At 52.5% G+C, this 19,870-nt stretch overlaps 1 protein-coding gene across 1 annotated transcript in view; it reads right to left on the bottom strand.

Annotated features, from left to right (window-relative positions):
• Mroh5 (maestro heat like repeat family member 5) overlaps positions 1-13,264 on the bottom strand; it is a 76,598-nt gene extending 63,334 nt beyond the window's left edge. The window contains exon 1 of the mRNA XM_026782403.1: positions 13,050-13,264. Coding sequence (XP_026638204.1) covers positions 13,050-13,090 — 41 coding nt within the window. The 5' untranslated portion in view covers positions 13,091-13,264. The remainder of the gene's footprint in view (positions 1-13,049) is intronic.
• Between the last annotated feature and the right edge of the window lie 6,606 nt (positions 13,265-19,870).

The raw sequence follows: 19,870 nt of genomic DNA, 5'->3' as shown, positions 1-19,870 counted from the left end.
GGAATTGAACTCAGGACCTTTGGAAGAGCAGGCAATGCTCTTAACCACTGAGCCATCTCTCCAGCCCAACAGAGCTTGTTTTGTGGAGAAACAGTATAAACTGACACTTATCTAGAAAACAGAAGAGGAAATAACAGTCTGATTCATTCTGTGAGATACCCAAGCCTCTTCCACCTCTTCCACTTCTTCATCCTTTTCCTTCTCTTCTTCCTCTCCTCTTCCTGACAGTGTCTCACTGTGTAGCCCTGGCTGGCTGGGGGCCTGGAACTCACAAGATCCACCTGCTGCTGTCCTTTGAGTGCTGGGATTAAGGGTGTGTGTCATCACACCTGGTCATCAATGAACTTGCTAAAAAGGTAAGTACAGGTGCATATACTTCATCTACAGACGCAAGCTTTCTTAAAAAGACAGAAAACTCACCAAATGGGACTTCTCTTGAGGATGCAAGGAAATCAGTGTAACTTCCCAACAACAGACCAACGAAGAAAACCACAACCAACAGATGCTGAGAATGTGCTGAAACACGTGACAACTAATCACACTAGAAATGGAAATTAGAGGAGCCCCTGGACTTGACATAGAGACCTGTACCATGCCCCCTGTTACACACAGTCTATGAAAGACAGGATGTTCCCTCCCAGTTAAGACTAACAAAAGGGTATCTGCTCTTGTCACTCCATTTAACACCGCACCATGGGCTTGGATGATGCAAACAACCAGGAGAAAGAAATGAAACCTACGGAGAGGAAAGGAAGAGATCAGCCCTGTCTGCAGAAGCCTGGCTATGTGAGAAAGTGCCAGAGAATTTACAGAGATGATAGAACTATGAAACCGATTTAGAACATCTACACATTTCATCAGCATAAAGACCTCAGTATCAATCTGAACACACTGAACCTGATAGAAGAGAAAGTGGGAAGTAGTCTACAACACATGGGGCACAGGAGACCACTTCCTACATATAATCCCAGTAGCACAGACAATAAGGGCAACATTGAATAAATGGAACCTCTTAAAACTCAGAAGCTTCTGTAAAGCAAAGGACACTGTCATTAAGACAAAAAGGCAACCTACTGATTGGGAGAAGATCTTGACCAACCCCGCATCAGACAAAGGTCTGATCTCCAAAATATATAAAGAACTCAAGAAATGAGACTTTAAAATGCTAAATAACCCAATTAAAAAAAATGGGACACTGAACTGAACAGAGAATTCTCAACAGAAGAAGTTCAAATGGCCAAAAGACACTTAAGGTCATGCTCAACCTCCTTAGTGATCAGGGAAATGCAAATCAAAACAACTTTGAGATAGCATCTTACACCTGTCAGAATGGCTAAAATCAAAAACACCAATGATAGCCTTTGCTGGAGAGGGTGTGGAGTAAGGGGAACACTCATCCATTGCTGGTGGGAATGCAAACTTGTGCAACCACTTTGGAAATCAGTGTGGCAGTTTCTCAGGAAATTCGGGATCAACCTACCCCAGGATCCAGCAATATCACTCTTGGGAATATACCCAAGATGTGCCCTATCATACTACAAAAGCATTTGTTCAACTATGTTCATAGCAGCCTCCTGCTCCTGTTACCACAGCCAAGGGAGCTTTTGCTGTCAAGCCCTCCCCACCATGAGGGCTCCAATCAGGAGCCAAAACAAACTCTTTCTTCCCTAAGTTACTTCTTGCATGGTCCTGGTCTTAGCAATGAGAAAATAGCCAATATAACCAAGAAATATAAATAAATAAATGGAACACAATGTGACATGGGAATTTCTGCACACATGTATGTGTACATGTGTGGTGTACATGTATGCATGTATGCATTTTTTTTGCTTGTGTGTGGTTGCTCCCATGAGTGTGGATGCATATGCACCTGTGTGTGCGTGCATGTGGAGGCCTGAGGCTGATGTAGGGAATCATCCTTGCTTACTCCTCCACCTTATTCATGAAGGCAGGCTCTCTCAGTCAAACCCAGAGCTCACTGATGTGGTTAGTTTTGCTATTCAGATTGCTCAGGTGATTCCCTGTCTGCCTTCTGAGGCTGGACACGACCACCTGGTATATCCTTGAGTTTCTAGGGGGTCCAAATTCTAGTCCGTATGCTTGCTAGACAAGTGCTCCAACCATTGAGCAACATCCCCAGATCAGAGCAAATGGTTGTTTTTTGTTTTGTTTTTGTTTTTTGTTTTGGTAGTCCTGGCTGTCCTGGAACTCACTATGTAGATCAGGCTGGCTTCAGAGATCCACCCGTCTCTTCCTCCTGAATGCTGGGATTAAAGGTATGCACCACCACCGCCTAGTAAGGGCTCCCAATTTTTGACAGATATACAAAAGCAATTCCAATAGGAAAGGCAGGCTGGATTCATCAGCGTATCACACTGAAATGCTTTGACACAGGCTCACAATTCCTGTCTATATTTCAAACACATGCAAAAAATAACTCAGAACAGCATGGGGATAAAAGGAGGGCCATTGAACTCTTGAAAGTTCTAGAAGAGAACAGGAAAAGAAAATTATGACTTTGAGTGCCAACAAAAGCAATACCCACATGTGTGTGTGTATATATATATAATTTAATAGAAACAGAACTTAGGAAGGGTATCCAGAAGGAAAGGTGAGCGGCAGACCTGGAGCAGTACTTGCAGATACACAGGAAACAGAGGAATGAATCTCAAATAGATTAAGAACACTGAGCCCAACTCAGACACAGACAGCTGAACAAAACACAGGCAAAAGTTGAAGGGACAGCCACCTGTAGAGAGAAACAGATGGCCGAGCAGCAGATGAACGGGGCCATACTGTCCTCCTTGAAGGACAGAAAAAAAACCAAGGCCACAGCAGGGAAGCATTGTGCAGGCCTAAAATAATAAAATCAGGAAAACTGAATACATCAAAAGCCGTGGGAGTGCAGAAGTAGGAAGTCCCTGCGGAGCTGGGGTGGAGCTGTCACCCAGCTCCCAGCCGCAGCACTTAAGAGCTGGGTGAAGTTGAACACACAGAGGGCATGCGACTCAGCCCGGGTCCTGTGCATTCACTCAAGTGAGTTACGGTCACATACAAGTCCCCGCACAGATATTTAATAGTGCTCTGACTTACAACAGCTAAAAATGCAAAGCATACAGATGTGTTTTTGAAACAAGCCATAGCACATTCCAGGGATCCAGGAGAAACAGATCAACGATGACACAGGACATCAGAAACAAAGTATGACATGTGAAAGAAACCAGAACCAAAGGCTACACTTCGTGTTATTTTTCTGACATAATGGAAAAGGTTACAATGGTCGGGGACTCCTGGGTCAAGCGTAGCTGGACTTACTCACTGTCAGGTTGTGTGGGGCTCTGTTCGGAGACAGCTGTTTCTTGTCTAACCTGTGGTCCAGGACACACTCAAACCCGTGAATTCTATTATGCGTAAGTAAGATTGTGCAGGAAAAGGAAAAAAATGAACACACAAAAGAGACTAGAAAAGAGGCCGTCTTGATGGGTCTCATTTCCTCCTGCCTCCTGCTCACTCCACTCCAGTCCAGTGAGCTCAGGCTGGCTCTAAACTACCAGGTAAGCTGCAACCCCAGGACATTTGCACTGGCTGCTCTCTTTGATCTGGAGATCACTACAACCCCCCACCCCCGCCCCGCCCCATCCCACACTTCTCTCCTGGTCCACCACTTCTTTTTTTTTTAAATTTAAGTTAATTATTTAATATATATGTATATGTACATGTGTCTGCAGAGGCCAGAAGAGGGTGTCAGATGGCTTGGAGCTGGAGTCACAGGATGTGAGTTCCTTGATGTGGATGCTTGGGAACCAGACGCAGGTCCTTCACAGAGAGGTACACACTCTAACTGCTGAGCCATCTCTCCAGCTCCCAGCTGCTCACTTCTTTCAAGTCTCACTTAGTTGTCAGAAACCTCAGCCTGACGCTCACCCCCTTTTGAGCTTGTCAGGTGGCATAACTGTCAGAACCTTACCAATTCTCAACTGCTAGGCAACTCAGCCTCTCTGGATTTTTGCATAGAGAGCTCTGTAATAGCCTTCAGAATCTTTTTGCTCAGGTAGTATGCTACCCGAGGACACTCCAGGGGACACCTGGACTTCTATGCCTTCCATTTTCTCCTCTGGACCTGGCAGGATGTTCTTGGGAGAGACTGCTTCCATGATCCTGTGATCAAGCTGGGGAGGAACTATTACAAGGTTGGGTAGAGAAGGGAGCAGGTGACTGGCCAGCAGTGATGCCCCAGCTGTGGAGTGGGCTGTAGCCTTGCTATGGACTGACTTCTGCCACTGCTCCCAGGCTCAGGTGGAAGGCTCACTGTATCCTTGGAGGTTTGACCATATGGAGGATTGGGGCCAAACTGAGTGCTGAGGATGGGGTCCAGGCATAGGGTTAGCGTCTCCGTAGGAGGGTGTCTCTTTTCCCCATGTGGACACACAGCTGGAGGGTGGCTGTCATTGAGCTAGGAACTGGTACTCATCAGAAGTCATCCCATAGTGAACTTCTGCTCACTAAGTGAACAGCGGGAGACAAGTCTGGTGGAAGATGTCCTGGGTGCCCTGTCACTGCACAGAGTGGCCCGAGTCCTCACTGAGACTCACAGGACTGAGGCAGAGTTGACATCTGGGAGTGAAGTTTGTCAGCAACTGTGGCTCTCAACGTCCCCTTCTTCATGGGGTTGACATTGCGATGGGGTGGAATGCAGAAGCAAGTGATTGGACAAGGGAACTAAGGACAGTGTTTCTGGGCTAAGATACGGGGACTATGAGGTAAATGAAGGAGTCCACTCAAATAGCAGGCCTGGAAGGCTAGGCCAAGGCTGTGACCTGTGGGCAAAGCCACCCTTCCGGTGCCTCATCTGTGTGCACGTGTACCTGTGTGTATATACCCGTGTGCATGCACGTATGTATGTGTGTGTAGACCTGTTGTGTACTTCTGTATACCTGTGTGCATGTGTGTATATACATGTGTATGTGTATACCTGTGTATACATGCATGTATGTGTGTATATGCATGTGTATGTGTGTATCTATATACACATACAGGAGTCTGCATATATGAGTGTATATCTGAATGAGTATGTGTGTATAGGAGTATGTACATGTACATGTGATGAATAAACAGTAGTAGCTCTTTTCTCTCCTCATAGTCAAGTCTGTAAGAACACAAGCTGCTGTGTTTCTCCCACTCCACCCTGAAGAAGCTGACACAGAAGTAGGCAGCAGCCTGTCCCCGTCTGTCCAGCTCTCCATTCCCTGGCTCACACTGTGCTGTGACCCTTGTCCATCTTCATCTCTGGTCCTTAAAAGCAGTTACTACCCTCTCCTCCACGGTAAGGGTAGAGCTTGTGGTCCAGATATACCACTCACCCCATTACTCTGAGGGCAGCATCATCACAGGACTCACCTAAAGTCCCTTGGGGGCTGCTCTTGGAGGTGAGACCCCCCTAGACACTGTGCTGGCACAGGCTGCCCAGGACGCACCCTCTGGGGTGTTGCTCTGGAAGGTGAAAAAGCCAGGTGCCTGTAGGATGCGTGGCCCCTGGCTCTCCCATGTCCTCTGGGGCTGAACTGACCTGGGGTTGTAGGACATGGCTGAGGAGGTCCCATCAGTTGAGTTGCGGCTGTGTGACCTGTCAGGCTGCTGCCCATCCATGCTGAGGCTCAGAGCAGGAGACCCACAGGTCCCAATTGACAGCCTTATCCTTACCAACAGGCTAGCTCTGTCCTGGGCATTGTCCTTTCTCTTGGTGCCCTGACTGGCCCTGACCTCACCCTGAGGTCACAATGGCTTCAGTGTCCACAGCACTCTTCCAGGGATAGCCGTGTGGAGCCAGCAAGATCTGGGAATGGCAGGTTGGGGATGTGTGTGCTTGGGTCTACACAGGCATTGAGGATGTGTGTGCCCAGTGAGGCCTCGTGTCCGTCTCTTTGTCCTCAGACTTCAGACATTCTCTGTGATTTGTGGATGAGTGGACCATCTGTTATATGAGTCCAGGACCCTGTGGTAATAGCAGGGCCTAGGCTGGGCCTGGGACTGCTCTTGAGGGCTCTAGCTGAGCACACAATGTGCCATACTCTCCCATCTGGGTGCTGTTGCATAGACCCCCCTCCCCCGCTGTCCCTCACAGACACAGCAGGAGTGAGGTCAGGCTGAGGTTCCAGGTAGAGGGCAGGGCAAATTGCTCCACAGACCAACTGCCCAGTCTACCTTTTACTGACCAGAGGCCCAGTGACTCCGAGGCCCAGTGTCAGCTATTCAGCCTCTCCCTGCCTCAGTCTCCCTACCTGTGAAACGGGAGCATGTCTACACAACTCTGAGATGCTCTGAGGCTTATTGAGGGCAAAAGTACCTCAATACAGAGCCTGGACAGGCTAGTGGCATCTTGGTTCTGGGGCTAAATGGTAGCCACCATCCCAGTCCCGGCTGATGGTGCTAAGTGTCACAGTACTCAGTGTTGGGGGTTGCTGAGTCTCACTCCCAGAGTGCGGGACACAAAGCAGGAAACTGGTCCTCAATGGGGCCAGAGCTTGGTCCAGACTTCCTGATGCTCATGAGCCCCCAGGCCATGCGTTCTGTCTCAGCAGCAGAGTTGGGACCCCTAAAGCCCCCTCCCGTCATAAGGAGGCTCACACCTACTCACCCACGAGGGAGGTCACAGCACAGCTGGTTCTGTGGCTTCTATAAGTGTGTGGTGGCTCCAAGGGCCCCATAAAGATTTTTGTCTGGGACCCTTGACCAAAGGTGTGCTGGAGCCAGCCAAGCAGGCTTCGTGGGGGGGGGGATTCCTGAATTTTCAGGAATTTTGGGTATTGGTTGCTAAATAAAGCCACAGAAAGCTTAAGCATTATCTTGAGTCCCCAAACTCTCCCTTGCTGGTTTTGTGGCCGAGTCGCTGTCCTCTGTGCTGCTAAGACCATTGCCGTACGCTACACCTGTGTGGCTGCCAAACTATGTACCAGTGACTGACTTTGTGGGAGCCACAAGCATCCACAGTGTTCATGAAAACCTGAATTCAGCCAAACTCCTGGTTGTGCCATGCTTGCGTTAGTCTGCCTGTGAGCACTGCCAGCTTCTGCCAGATGTAGGCTCCCTGTCTAGTAGGGGCCATTGCTTCCTCTTGCTACCCAAAGGTCAGATGTGCCCACTGTCCTGATCTGGGATGAAAATCAGAGGCGGCCATAAATTGGTTAAGGCAGCACAGCTGTCAGTAGCAGAAGCAGGACACAAACTCAGGACACTAAACAAGTCCAATGTGGGGATGAAGCCCCGTGGCCATCTGGAACCCGTTTTCCTGGGTCCTGCCTCAGTGTCTCACCTGCTGGGCCTCCCAGCTCCCTCATATGGCCAGTAGGTGGTGCTGTGGTCACAGACAGGCCTGTGGTCAGAGGGCTGTGGTGGGGGAAGTTTGAGGAGGGGATGCAAAGGCTTGGGACTCCACGGAGTCTGCCTGGAGCCCTGGAGCCCCTGTAGTGAGCTGCTCCCCTATATTACCCTCCTCCAACCGAAATCCAGCAGTGGGGGACTTACGGGCTGGGAGGCCATGTCTTACCGCCTTAGGGGGGACTTAGGGTGGTTTTGTCTTGGACCCCAGTACCAAACCCTTGCATACTGGCTCCCCAAGCAGAGAGACCTGACCCACACAGAGTAGTCCTAGTTGCTTCCAGGCCCATCCTCTACCCTTCCCCAGCCTTCAGTGTTCCAGCAATGCTGGTTTTTGTTTTTGTTTCTTTTTTCCCCCCTGAAACATGGGGTCCCTGGAATTTGCCCTCTTCCTAAGGAAACACAGTACACCTTCCTATCTCTTCCTGAATGCCCCAGTCCTGGTCTTTGGGAAGCCAGTTCTGGTTTGTCTGAATTCTAGGGTTGCAGATCCTTGAAGAGTGTTGGGCATAGTGGGAGAGTGTTGTTGATGTTGATGGAGGGGCCAGGTACACACCTGTATCTCTCTTTTCAGCAATACAGCGCAGCCCTTTGACCAACCCACACCCTCTGGAGACATCAGCTTCAGGCTCGGAAGACCTTTAGAAGAAAACTCAGGGCAGCGGGGGTGTGGCAGCTGGTGGACATTGGTCTCCCCGAATGGAAAACCAAAAGCGCAGTTAAAAGGGTGGAGATGGATGTGGGAGAAACAGTATCTGAGCAAAAAACCTAGCAAAGCACAGGAAATGGCAAAATGCAGAGGCAGCACCCCATAGCCAGGGAAAGGTACTGGCGGCTGTCTCTCTGGTAAGGGGTTAAAGCCAAACCGTGAAAGAAAACACTCAACTCATCAACAGACAGATAACCCCCAACAAAAGGGCACGGCAGGACAGGCTGACATCCTCCAGAGTGGACAGACACCTGGCTAGCAGGTCCACAAACAGGTGTCTCCATCACCGGAAACCCAGGCAGGGCCATCAGAGCCTCTGTGAGCTGTCAGTTTTCACCTGTCAGGGCGGACTGTCAGAAAGCAAGACTGAGGGTGTGGAGGAGGGAATGCTCCTGCCCTGTGGGTGAAGTGTGACATGGTGCAGCCAGTCAAGAAAACAGTATGGAGGTTCCTCAGAAAATTAAAAATAGCACTGCCATATGATTTAGTAATCGCCCTTCCGGGCACACATCCAAAAGCATCAAGATTAGGATCTCAGGAGGTGTCACTCCTTGTTTGCCGAGGCAGCCACAAGGACAGGGTGCGGGGGCGATGGGCGTCCATCTACGGCTGGGTGGATGGGGGCGCATGATGAGGCACCCAGGGGAATACCATCTCGCTCTTAATGAGGAGGAAAGCTGACGCCTCAGGTGTGGGGCTGCTCCTGAAGATCCTGTGCTAAGGGAAAAGAGCTGCTGCAGTGGACAGCATGGCTACAACATATGAAGCCGGTAGACTCCCGGACAACATGGCTACAACATACGAAGCCGGTAGACTCCCGGACAACATGGCTACAACATAAGAAGCCGGTAGACTCCCGGACAACATGGCTACAACATACGAAGCCGGTAGACTCCCGGACAACATGGCTACAACATACGAAACCTGTAGACTTCCAGCAGTAGGGAGCGGGATGCGGATGCTAGGGCTGGGGAAGGATGGGGGCTGCTGGCACAAGGCTCTGGAAGATGAACCAAGGCGCGCTGACATATTGAGGGTGTAAGCTTATATGTGGGGATCACGGGACATAGACCCAAAGCTCTGCTGAGGTGGAGTGATATGGGGAGCCAGGAAGTCATGCGAGCAAGGTGCATCCTACCCTTTCTCAGAAGTCTGCCTGTCTTCTTGGTTAGACGTAGGTAGACTGTTTCTAGGCACATTTTACAGACAGGAAAACAGAGGCTCTGGAAGAGACATGATGACCTAGGCCGCAGTGAGTGCGAGTCTCTCACTCTGAGCCCAGCCTCTGTGGGGCTCTTTTGTGCCAAATCTGGGTGAAGATGGGGGAAGGAGGGCTGTGGCTGTTTGGGGATCTGAACTTCAGCCCTCCCGCCATGACTGAGCAGAGAAAAGGGAATGGTCTTGGTATGGGCTGCCTAGAGCAAGACATACTTCTTATGACACAGGAAGCCACATAAGTCAAGGAGGACCAGTTCAGATTGGTGACTTCCCATGAAGGCTCTGTGGACTTGGAGGTGCAGCGCCGACCAGGAGGGCTTCTTGGAAGGGGACAGCAAGTGGTACTGAAGGGCAAGAGTGTGCTTGCTCTGTGGAGGATGGCAAAGTCCTACAGGACGGGTGTGTGTGTAGGTGACTCTTCCATGAAGGTGGGCCCATTCTCCTACTGTGGTGCTGCTGCATCAGTCAGTGCAGCCGTGTAACAAACAGCCCCTGGCAGTGAACTTGCTCACATGATGGCTGGAGGTTGGGTCTTCTTTTCCCCAGGCCCCAGGCCCAGTTACAGGCATGGACATTCACTTCTTCTAAAGTTACCTTGGCTTCTGGGCCTTCTTACAGCCTGCAGGCATGGATGGAGGGGAGCCACACAGCCCAGCCTCATTCAGGAATTATGGCTTTGCTGGACTATGAATATTTTGGGTGGCACCACAGAATGGCTATACTACAGTGTTCAGTGTTCTGATGTCAGGAAGCCTGGCTGCCCACAGTAGTTCCCGCTAGAGTTTCTTACCTTGGCAGCCCCACATCCCTGATTCTTCTACTGGTGCTATGTCCATTAGGGCGTGTGTGTGTGTGTGTGTGTGTGTGTGTGTGCAGGATGGACACAAATCCACAGAGGCTTTCTGAGATAGGAGACCTAGTTGGGTCCAAATCTAGAGTTGGGATGGGAGCTGATGATTGGGCTTCTGGGTTCTGGGGACAATCCTGGGGTGCCCATGGCAGGAAAATCTGAGGGGAATCCATTTCTCAGCAGCCCTGTGGGCACAGGCTGGGATGTGGCTACCAGATCGAGCCGAGACAAGACGGGACACACAGTCACCTTCTGACTCTTATGAATCCCACCCTTGGGTCCCAGCTCCCCGCCCCGCCCCCCACAAATGAGGCCCCTTTAAATGCAAGGTTCTGTCTTCCAAAAAGCCCCGCCCAGTCTCCTGGGTAGTCAGGTAAACAAAAGTGAGACCCTAGCTTCTGACATGGCTTCCCCTTGCTCTGGGCATCTTAGCCCCACTGGTCCGCCCCCGCCCCCTGTGGCCATTCCAGGTAAGACAGTCAGAGGATGAGTGAAGGAGTGGGGGAGGGGGTGTGAGAACTGGGAGCAGTGGTCCAGAGAGTGGGGGCGGGGCCCAGTCAGCTGAGGGCTCTTCCTCCTAGCTGAGCTCCTTCCTGCTTCCTCTCTCCTTGGCCCTCTAGGGGAGAACAGACACACAGCCTCCTTTGCTCTGGCCACACCTCTAGGACCCCAGGACCTCAGCCCTCCATCCCTATGGGGACACCACCCTCCTCTGGTCACCATTTTCCTGTCATCCCACCGAGTGGCTCATGCCTCTGGATTCCTCTGCTCCTAGGAGTCTGTTTCCCCAGCATGGTCAGGACCTGATCAGCAGGTAGACTATGGTTCCTCTATATCAACCTCAGGATTCTTCTGGGTTCTCTCTCTTGAGGAAGCTCCTGTCCTACTTGGCGGAACCACGTTCTCTGTTTTTTAAACCATCTGCCTGCTCTCCCAGCTTTGTCTCACTCACCCCACCCCAGCCTTCTCCTTTTCCTGTCCTTACTTGGCAAATCCCTCTCCCCAATGCTATCTCACCCTTGCCTGTGTCCACTAAGCTGACAGACAGAACCAGGCCTTCACCCTCTTAACAGCTGCCTGTAGGGTGCTCCAGCAAGCCAGGTGGCTGGCTACTCCTTGGTTGCCTGACTTCTGTCCTAAGCAGCAGCCAGGGGCCTTCTCTCTCTGTGCCCCTCTTCAGCTGTGAACCTCTTTCTCCAGGAATCCGCAGCCATCACAGGACTCCGGTACCGATGGTACTGACCCCGATCCCAGTCACCTTCTTTTTTTAAATTTTTATTTATTTATTTATTTATTTATTTATTTATTTATTTATTTATTTATTAAAGATTTCTGCCTCCTCCCCGCCACTGCCTCCCATTTCCCTCCCCCTCCCCTTCTCTACTCCCAGCCAAGGCCAGCTGCCCGCTCTTCTCTCTTACCCAGTCACACCTCAAGCTGCGCTCCCCCCCTTCAGGCTTTCCTCAGAGGTGGGGGGCCAAGCCTCCCTCCCACCTCAGGTTTTTCTCAGCCTTCACCGCAGAGGTGGGTGGCTCTGTTTCCACTCTCAACCTCAAGTCCCTGGTAGTGGCTGCCCCGCTTCTCTGCTCTTCATTTACAGCAAAACTCTGCCAGAAGGTCGCTGCCTCCAAATCTCTCTCCCATTTGCTCTTGAACCACTCTAATCAGGCTTAGTTTCTGCACTTCCCTGAAGCAACTCAGGTCAAGGTCACTGATGACCTCCACAGTGCTAGATCTGAGGTCAGTCTCAGGCCTCATTTGACTGTGACCCACTGACAGCACTGGCTCAGCCCCTCTCTGTTCCTCCTTGGTCCCCTCCCTAGCTCCTCCTCTCCCTGACCTGTCAAGGACAGATGGCCGGCCTCAGGCTTGGTTCTGGATCTCTTCTCCTCTCCTCTCTTCTCTCCCCTCCCCTTTACTCTCCCCTCTCCTCTTTTCTTTTTCCCTCTCTTCCTCCATCCTTCCTTTCCTCCTTTCCTTGGCAATTGCATCTACTCTTTCAGCTCTAACTACTACATCCCAGAGTCTATCTCAGTCAGAGACAGTGCTCCCCACTGGTCCACCTGAAGGCTTCAACCTGTCCCAGAGCAAGCTCTCCATTCCCTGGCCCCAGCAGCTTCTCTTTTGCTGGCCTTGGAGTTTCCCGTGCCCACAACGCTCCCGTTCCACAGCTCCACTCTAACTACCTTCAAGACATCTACAGAAGCAGGGCTCTCCTCTCTGCTGCCCTGGCTCCAGATGCCTTCACCCGGACCAGAGGCTGCTGCCTTACTGATCTCCTTGCCACTGCCCTCCTAACCCCACCTCTGTAAGCTAGACTTACCTGGAACAAGGCCAGTCTGATAAAACCATCCCATCCATGCCCGAGGCCGTGATGGGGTCTCCACTTCCACCTGCAGTCCCTCTTTTCAGTACCAGCATCTCAGAGGAATGCGACAGCCCCTTCTGTCGCTGCCCCCCACACCCTGGCACTGAGCAGTAAGGCAGGGACCTCAGAAAACAGCCAGGGAGATGGGATCTCATGTACACCGAGGGTGCAGCCATCTGCAGGCCTGGCCTAGCCCACTGGGCTAGGCAGGTCACACCCGCTTCATCTCTCCCGCCCTGGCACAACACTGTGAGTGTTGCCCAGGGTTCATACTCAAGAAGGTATTTGCTTATCTGAAGGTGGAAGAACAGGTCTGGCTCATGGCTGCAGAGAGTGTCTAGTATACTGTCTGTATACAGCAGGTACTCAGTAAGTGCACTGTGTAAGAATTATAACCAAGAGGCTCCAGGGCATAAGTGTAGCACTAGGAGGTTTACTGCAGACCTCCTACATGACTTTCCTGTTCTTAGACCTTCGCCTATAGCCAAGATGCAATGTTGACCCCCATTGTGTTGTGGGAACCCACATACCTGCAAGCTGGAATCCTCCAACTCCTAGGACTGGTCCCCATCCTGGGGTCCCAGCATCTGCTGTCATACCAGGCTCCTCTACCCCATCTCTCCGGCTGAGTGCTCCACTATCCTTATCGGTATTTCTTCCTCATAGGAGACAAGTTGAAGACCCCAGGCTGGGTCCATAGTCTGCTGTATCCAGAGCAGTCAGGGTGGTTTCTACCGAGTTACTCAGTCACTTTCTGCCCCAACTGCTGCCTGCCCACCACCTGCTTGGTGAATCCTACCATCTTGAGCTTTCTGGACAAATTACTCTCTCCCCATCTTGAGTTTTCTGCCCAGGAGCCTGACTTTTTTCATACTCTTGGGACCTTGCTGGCCTCCACAATCTGTTGATGCAGTCCCTCAGCAAAGTGGACAACTTCCCTTTTCGAGGGAGAGGTGACCAAGAAGGCAGGAAAAGGGTCAGGGATAGAGGCAGGCCACCTTGGTTCCATCTAGGGTTGAGAGCCTCTCAGCCTCGCAGGTGTTGTCCTCAGTGTTGAGGGGGGCCCCAGCTCTCACTCCAGAGTGGCCCTCACTTCGTTCTTCTGTCCGGATGGCCTTCCCTTCCGTCTCCCGGCCCTTTGCGCCCCTAGCCTCCCCGGCAGAGACAAGCGTGGGCCCCCCCGCTGACTGTTGCGCCTGTCGCAGGTCCCGCTGCGCCCCCCGCACCGCGCTTCCCCGACATCTATGGCGGAGACGCGCAGCTCTGGGAGGCGCATTTCCGCGGCATCGGGCGCGCCTACCGCGCGCTGGGCAAGGAGGACGACTTCGCCATTCGCGTGCTCACAGAGGACTTCACGCTGCCCTTTCCGTTCGCCTGGCCACCGGGGCCCGACCCGGCCACCGGGCCGCTCTTCTACGATCCGCGGGACCGCGCGGGCTTCGATTTCCTGCTGCGCGGCCCCGGCGCGCCACCCCCTGCGCTGCTGCAACCCCTGCTTGCCACGGCGCAGGCGGCCGAGCGCAAGCGACGCCTGGAGCGCCTGGCGCTGAGCTATGCGGGTGCAGGTCGGCCTCACGGCTTGGTGCTGCTGGCACCTGCGACCGCTGCCTTCCCGCCCGAAGCGGCCCGTCCTGCTTGGCGCGCCCTGGGTCGCGACAGCGAATAAAGCCTTTGCCTCTCCTGTCCCCTCGTTCCGCATTGCCCTGCACCGTGCGCCAGAGAAGCCCGGGAAGGGGCGCGGGACACAATGCCTGCACGAACTCCATCACCTAGCGAGTCTGTGAGCCAGATGGAAAAGGAGACCCAGGCAGGCTGTGAGAAGGAGAAAGGACGGGGAAGGTGGGAAGTCAGGCCTTCCACCCCAGTGTTGGCTCTCTCACGCAGCACCGGGATGGGAAGTTATGATCTCACCTGGCAGAAAGGAAGGAGAGGACAGCCTGGCCTCCAAGGAGTAGCTGGATGTTGACTGCCCTTTACCTCACTCCAAGTGCCACAGCGTTGCTGGTTTCCATGACAGCCGCTAGAGATGCACAGGGATAGAGTGTATGCGCGGAGAGCATGCGAGAGGCAGTGTCAGGAAGGAGTTCTGACAGTCTCCAGCCTGTCTTCCTCTCGGTCCCCTCCCAGAGTGTGCTGTCGATGTGTCCCTTGAAAATCTGAGAGACTTTCCTGGATGTGGCACATGTGACCAGGGCTTCCAACTTGTCCCTTTCTAGGTTGCAAATTTCAGGGAGGAGTCTGTGTCAACAGTTAGTGGGCTGCAGGGAAGGATTGCCTAGCCCTGAAGGCTTCTCTAAATCGTGGGACATCAAGCAGCAAGGCCGAGTGGCCTTTAGTGAAATGACCAGTCTCTCTCTTGCCTGGGAGACTTTGGGTTCCTGGTGTACAAGGGGGCTGGTGGGCTGCAGGCCCGTTCCCACGCAGGAGCATCTGGACTCAGATTTTGGTTCAGCTTTTGTTTGTTTCTTCTAATCCAGGAGTTATTTATAATTTCCCAGCGCTGAGGAGAAAAAAAAAATTCCCAAGTGCTGGCAGAACAACTTAGACAGAATGTTCACTTTGGGGGATGAGGAGGAGAAGCAGGGGCAGCAGGAGGAGAAGGGCGAGGAGGAGGCACAAGACCGGAGACAGCTTGGGGCTATAGAGGAGGCAGTCTTTTCCTTCCTCCCCCTCCACTGCACTGGCCTCAACTGCAGTCTCCCTCTAGGCTTCTTCTCCACTTGGGCATCTCTTCAACGCAATAGAGATGTCTGATGGCATCACTGTAACACTCGCTGGCATTAGATTCCTAATCAGACCACACCCGTTTTGACTCTGGCTAGTGTCTGTCTGTCCATATGGTATACTATCTGTTTAGGCTCTTTAAAGACAGCATCTAGATTTGGAGGTCACCCTCTGAACACAGACAGGGCATCCAGGAAACCAACTGGGTAGGGAAGGGGGCCAGATATAAGCAGTTTATACTGTGGGCAACTGGAGGCCAGTGCCCTCTGGCTCCCACGCAGAGCCATGCTCCCAGGGACGGGAAGTCAAGCACTTAATCACTGCCTCTCTGTCCTAGTGAGGAGTCCTCTAGGCCAGTAAGTCCCGCAGGTCAGCTTGCCCTGTGGAGGAATGGAGCACACGCCTCCTCTCTCATAGCATCCATGAAGTCATTTTATGACTATGCTATAATAACGAAAATGTGGGGGTTGGGCTTTTTATGTTTTTAACCTCGCTTTTCTGGAAATTGATTTTCAAAATAGTTTTCAAAGTCATGTGGTTAAGAGCTCAGAGACAGAGCCTTGAGCCAATCCGAGAATATAGGGCACCAAGACCCCCCCCCCCAAGTGAGCTATCAAACAGGAAATTAAACATCACAAGGAGATGCAGGAGTGACGTGAGCAATAATGGTACGAACTATTCCCAGCAGGATGTCAAAGCCTCTGGGAGGGGGTGGCGCTTTAGCTAATGACAGGATGAGGAGGAAGGTGCCCTGTGGATAGGGAAGGGTGCCTAAGGCAGAGGGGACAGTGTAGGCAAAGGCCGGGCAGTCCCAGGGAGTGGCAGCAAGGATCAAAGCCCCTCCCCCAGGAGTTCTGTCAGGCTGATCTCAGGTGGGCTTCAACCACAGGAGGGATTGGGGTGATCAGGTAACTGAAATAGCCAGAAACATCGGCTTCAGGAAAGATTTGCTCCCTGGACTCAGGGTTGTCATCGAAGCCCTGTCTTCCAGCTTGCTGGTGTGCCCTAGCTCACCTGACACAGCATCCACCTTCACCGTCACCACAGCCATGGGCCGCAGACGTGTAGAAGACCCAGGGGCTCACATGTGGCCCGTGGTGAATGTGTTCCCATGCCCCAGGAAGTGCCACACATCTGCTGACACTAGTCTCTATTACCTGAGTCAGGAAGACAGGGACATATTGGGTATGCCACAGATCTATGCTCCTGGGACAGGAAGTCCAGCGCTTAATCCCTGCCTCTCTAGAGGCATCCACAGTGGGGGAGATTGGAAAGGGTGATGAGAGCTGAGCCACAGGTAAGAAGTTCAAGGGTGTGACTTCATGGCTACCTCCTGCTGAATCTCCCACGTCCCACTGTACCCCCAGGGAGCATGCTGTCTTAAAGAGCTGCGGACTGGGGTCTCTGCAGTTTGTGGAAAGTCTGGCCACACACCTATGTGCGCTAGGTGGTGTTGAGGCTGTGAAGGTAGCTTCAGCCTTGAGGAGCTCTCAGATGGAGGTGGGAAATCCTGGGCAGTCAGTCCTTCCGGGCCTCCGCTTCCCCTGTGGCCCCTCATTACACAGGGGGAGTACTCACAATGCTGTCAGCCGCCAGGGGCAGCACTCACAGTGCTGTTTTTGCTATGGCCACTGGCATGGCTTTCCTTGGGCTTCATCTTCTGGGACTTCTGGCCCCTCCTCTCTAGCACCGATGCTGCCTCCAGCTGTCTGCCTTCCAAGTCTCCTGACGTCTGGATCATAAATATATGAGGCATGTCCTAGTTTCCTTTCTGCCGCGGTGGTGACATTCTGACAAAAAGCAACTTAGGGGAGAAAGGATTTATTCAATGAACAGTTCTGGGTTGCAGTCCATCATTGTGGGGAGTCAAGGCAGGAACTTGAAATAACCAGTCACATCATACCCACAGTCAAGAGCAGAAAGGCTGCTTGCTTGTGCTCAGCTCAGTCCTCCGCTCTTAGATAGTCAGAGTCAGGTCCCCTTCCTAGGGAATGGAGCTGCCTACAGCAGGCTGGATCTTTCCACATCAGTGAATTAAATTCAGGCAACCCTCCCACATACCAGACAAGCCACAGGCCAATCCAATGTAGGCAACCTGTCACTGGGGCTCTCTTTTATCCCAGGTGATTCTAGGCTATATCAAGTTGGCAAAGCTAACCATCATAAGGCCTCAAACAAGGTGAAAGACAGAGGTGGCAGAATTCTGTGAGTACAAGGTTAGCTTGGTTTACATAGTGAGCTCCAGGCCAGCCAGGGCTGCATAGTGATACCCCGTCTTGAGCAAGCAAGCAAGTACCGCAAAAACCAAACAAGCCTTAAAATCATCTTCAGAAGTCGGGGAAGTGTCTCTTCTAGGGTCATAGAGCTTGGCCTTGAATGGTGGCACTTCACCTCCACCTTACAAGGAGCTAGGTGCTGAGGGAACACCCACACTGGCATTTCTAAGCGGTTCCTTGTATGTTCCCCTATCTCAAGGGCTAGTCAGTCCTCTGCGCCAAGTGTAGCAGTGTTTCCCAGGGCCCCTCGCCCTCGTGGGAGCCTGAGTTGCCTACGGTTTATCTGTCTCAGCCTCAGGATGTATCCACCTAATAGGGGATCCAACTCCTGGGTGAAGCACCACCCCGCGGTGGTAGGATCTCTGGCCAGGTGTGCACATGGCAGAACTGAACACAGCAGGTGCCCTGAGCAGCCTATGATCTGGGATAATCACCTTTCAGAGCCAAGGCAGGGCAGCCTGGGGCCCCTACCATTCTGGAAATGGCAGAGAAGGGAGGGAGGGAGGAGTCCAGGGTACACAAACAGAATCAAGAGGCAGCCTGGGTCCTGTTCCCCTAACAGCGGCTCTGGGTGACTCCATGCCTTGCTATATTGAAAGGAGACTGGTCCATGCTTTGCTTCCCAGGCTGCTAGGAACAGAAGTGGGACCCACCTCTCCAGGTTTCCTCAGGAGCAGATTCTGAGGAGCCGTGAGGATGTTTAATTAATTGCAATTACAATCTTCAAAGGAAGCCCTGGGTTGGAAGTTGTTCCTAATTACTGTGTTATGATGTCGGCCGGCTCCCTGAATTGATTGTGTTAGACTTTCCGATGGAGGCGTAATTGAGTCGCTGTGAGGATCTAGTTTTCGTCCCTCCCCTGTAGATAAAGCCTGTGTTCAGCCAAGGCAGGGGAGGCAGGAGGGCAAGGGGAGCCGGGTAGGGGCAGACCCTGACGCCTGGAGACAGACCTCAAGGCCAAGGTTGAGACTGCTGGTGGGCGGATCTAGTGTGAACGGTCAGGTGGGTCACCTCTGCAGGCTGCTGAGTGGCCCATTTAAGTCTGCTGGCATTTCTGGGAGTGGTTGTTTCCCCTGGGTTAGGAGCAGGTGGGGTCAGTAAGGGACCCCTGACAGCCAGTGAAATGCAGGCACCATGTCCTTGCCACTCGTGGGCCAAAGTGTCACGGTCGGAGTGAGCACATGAAACAGAAACCCCTTGTCTGTTTTGGTGATTGATGGCAACTGTGCCTAGGTTTCCCATAGTTCAAGTCCTGGGGCTAACTGGGGTCAGGGTCCTGTAGTGAGGATAGGAACTAAACCTCTGAGATGTGAGGCTGTGTCCTGGTAGCATGGGGCGAATGAACTCGCTATAGGACTTATGAAAATGGCTTCGGTCCTTCTGGGCTGTGACTCTATGTGACAACCCAGCTCCTACAAGCAGCAGATTTTGGCCCCCACCACACACCTAGGCTTATTTGGGAAGTGTTTTTTTTTTCATGACTTCTTTTCTCTGTGCCTCAGTTTCCTCACCTGTAAATCTGGGCATGGGAGTGTGAGCAGGCAGTATGTAACCGCTTCGAACAGGATCCCAGGATGTTCCTCCGAGATCAGATTTGGGGGATAGGTGGGAGATTGGAGGGTATCTGTGGGCAGTGCTAGTGAGCTGGCAGGGCAGGGCCTGGTCTGGATTCTCACACCAGGGGGAGGAGGCATCTGGAGGCAGCAAGGATGCTTGGCTCAGGGGTGGTGTCCTGATGCCCAAATGACCTGTGGAGGTCATTACCACACTCGGGATGTGGATGGGGAGGCAAAGGCTGGAGGAGCAGCTGAGGCTTAGCTTTGGAGGCCTTCTAGGATGTGCCGAGGATCTGAGCCCCGTGAGGGAGGGCTGCACAGGTGGCTGAGTACTGAGAGGCCCCAGGATAACTGTCCTCAAATCCTCTTCCCAGCAGGCAGGCCCTGAGCTTCTCATCAGGGAAATGGACTGGCAAACACTAGTCTCTATGCGGGTCTTCTCTTCAGGACTGTTCCTGGCAGTCTGCTGAGACTAAATTCAAGCCCAAATAGTTGGGCTGTCCCTGGGGTGGTGAGTGCTCCCTGGCCCCCTAATTACTGAACACTAATGAGCCCTAAAATTCAATTAAGAGAAGGAGCTGACAACCCTGTGTCCCTTCTCTCTGAGCTTTGGGGAGAGGAGCAAGAACCTCAGGAGGGCGGGGCAGATGAGGTGCCTCACAGCTGCTAGGAGCGGGGGGTCTGTGTGCATTACCAGGCATCTGGAGTGCAGGTGGGGTCTGTGTGCGTTACCAGGCATCTGGAGTGCAGATGTGTGCAGTTGTGGGCCCCAGGAGACAGGGATGAAGGGAGTGA

Source organism: Microtus ochrogaster, chromosome 15 (assembly GCF_000317375.1).
Source record: "Microtus ochrogaster isolate Prairie Vole_2 chromosome 15, MicOch1.0, whole genome shotgun sequence".
Classification (NCBI taxonomy): domain Eukaryota; kingdom Metazoa; phylum Chordata; class Mammalia; order Rodentia; family Cricetidae; genus Microtus; species Microtus ochrogaster.
Note: the sequence above shows the minus strand (reverse complement) of the source record. Positions and strands in the feature narration are given on the sequence as shown.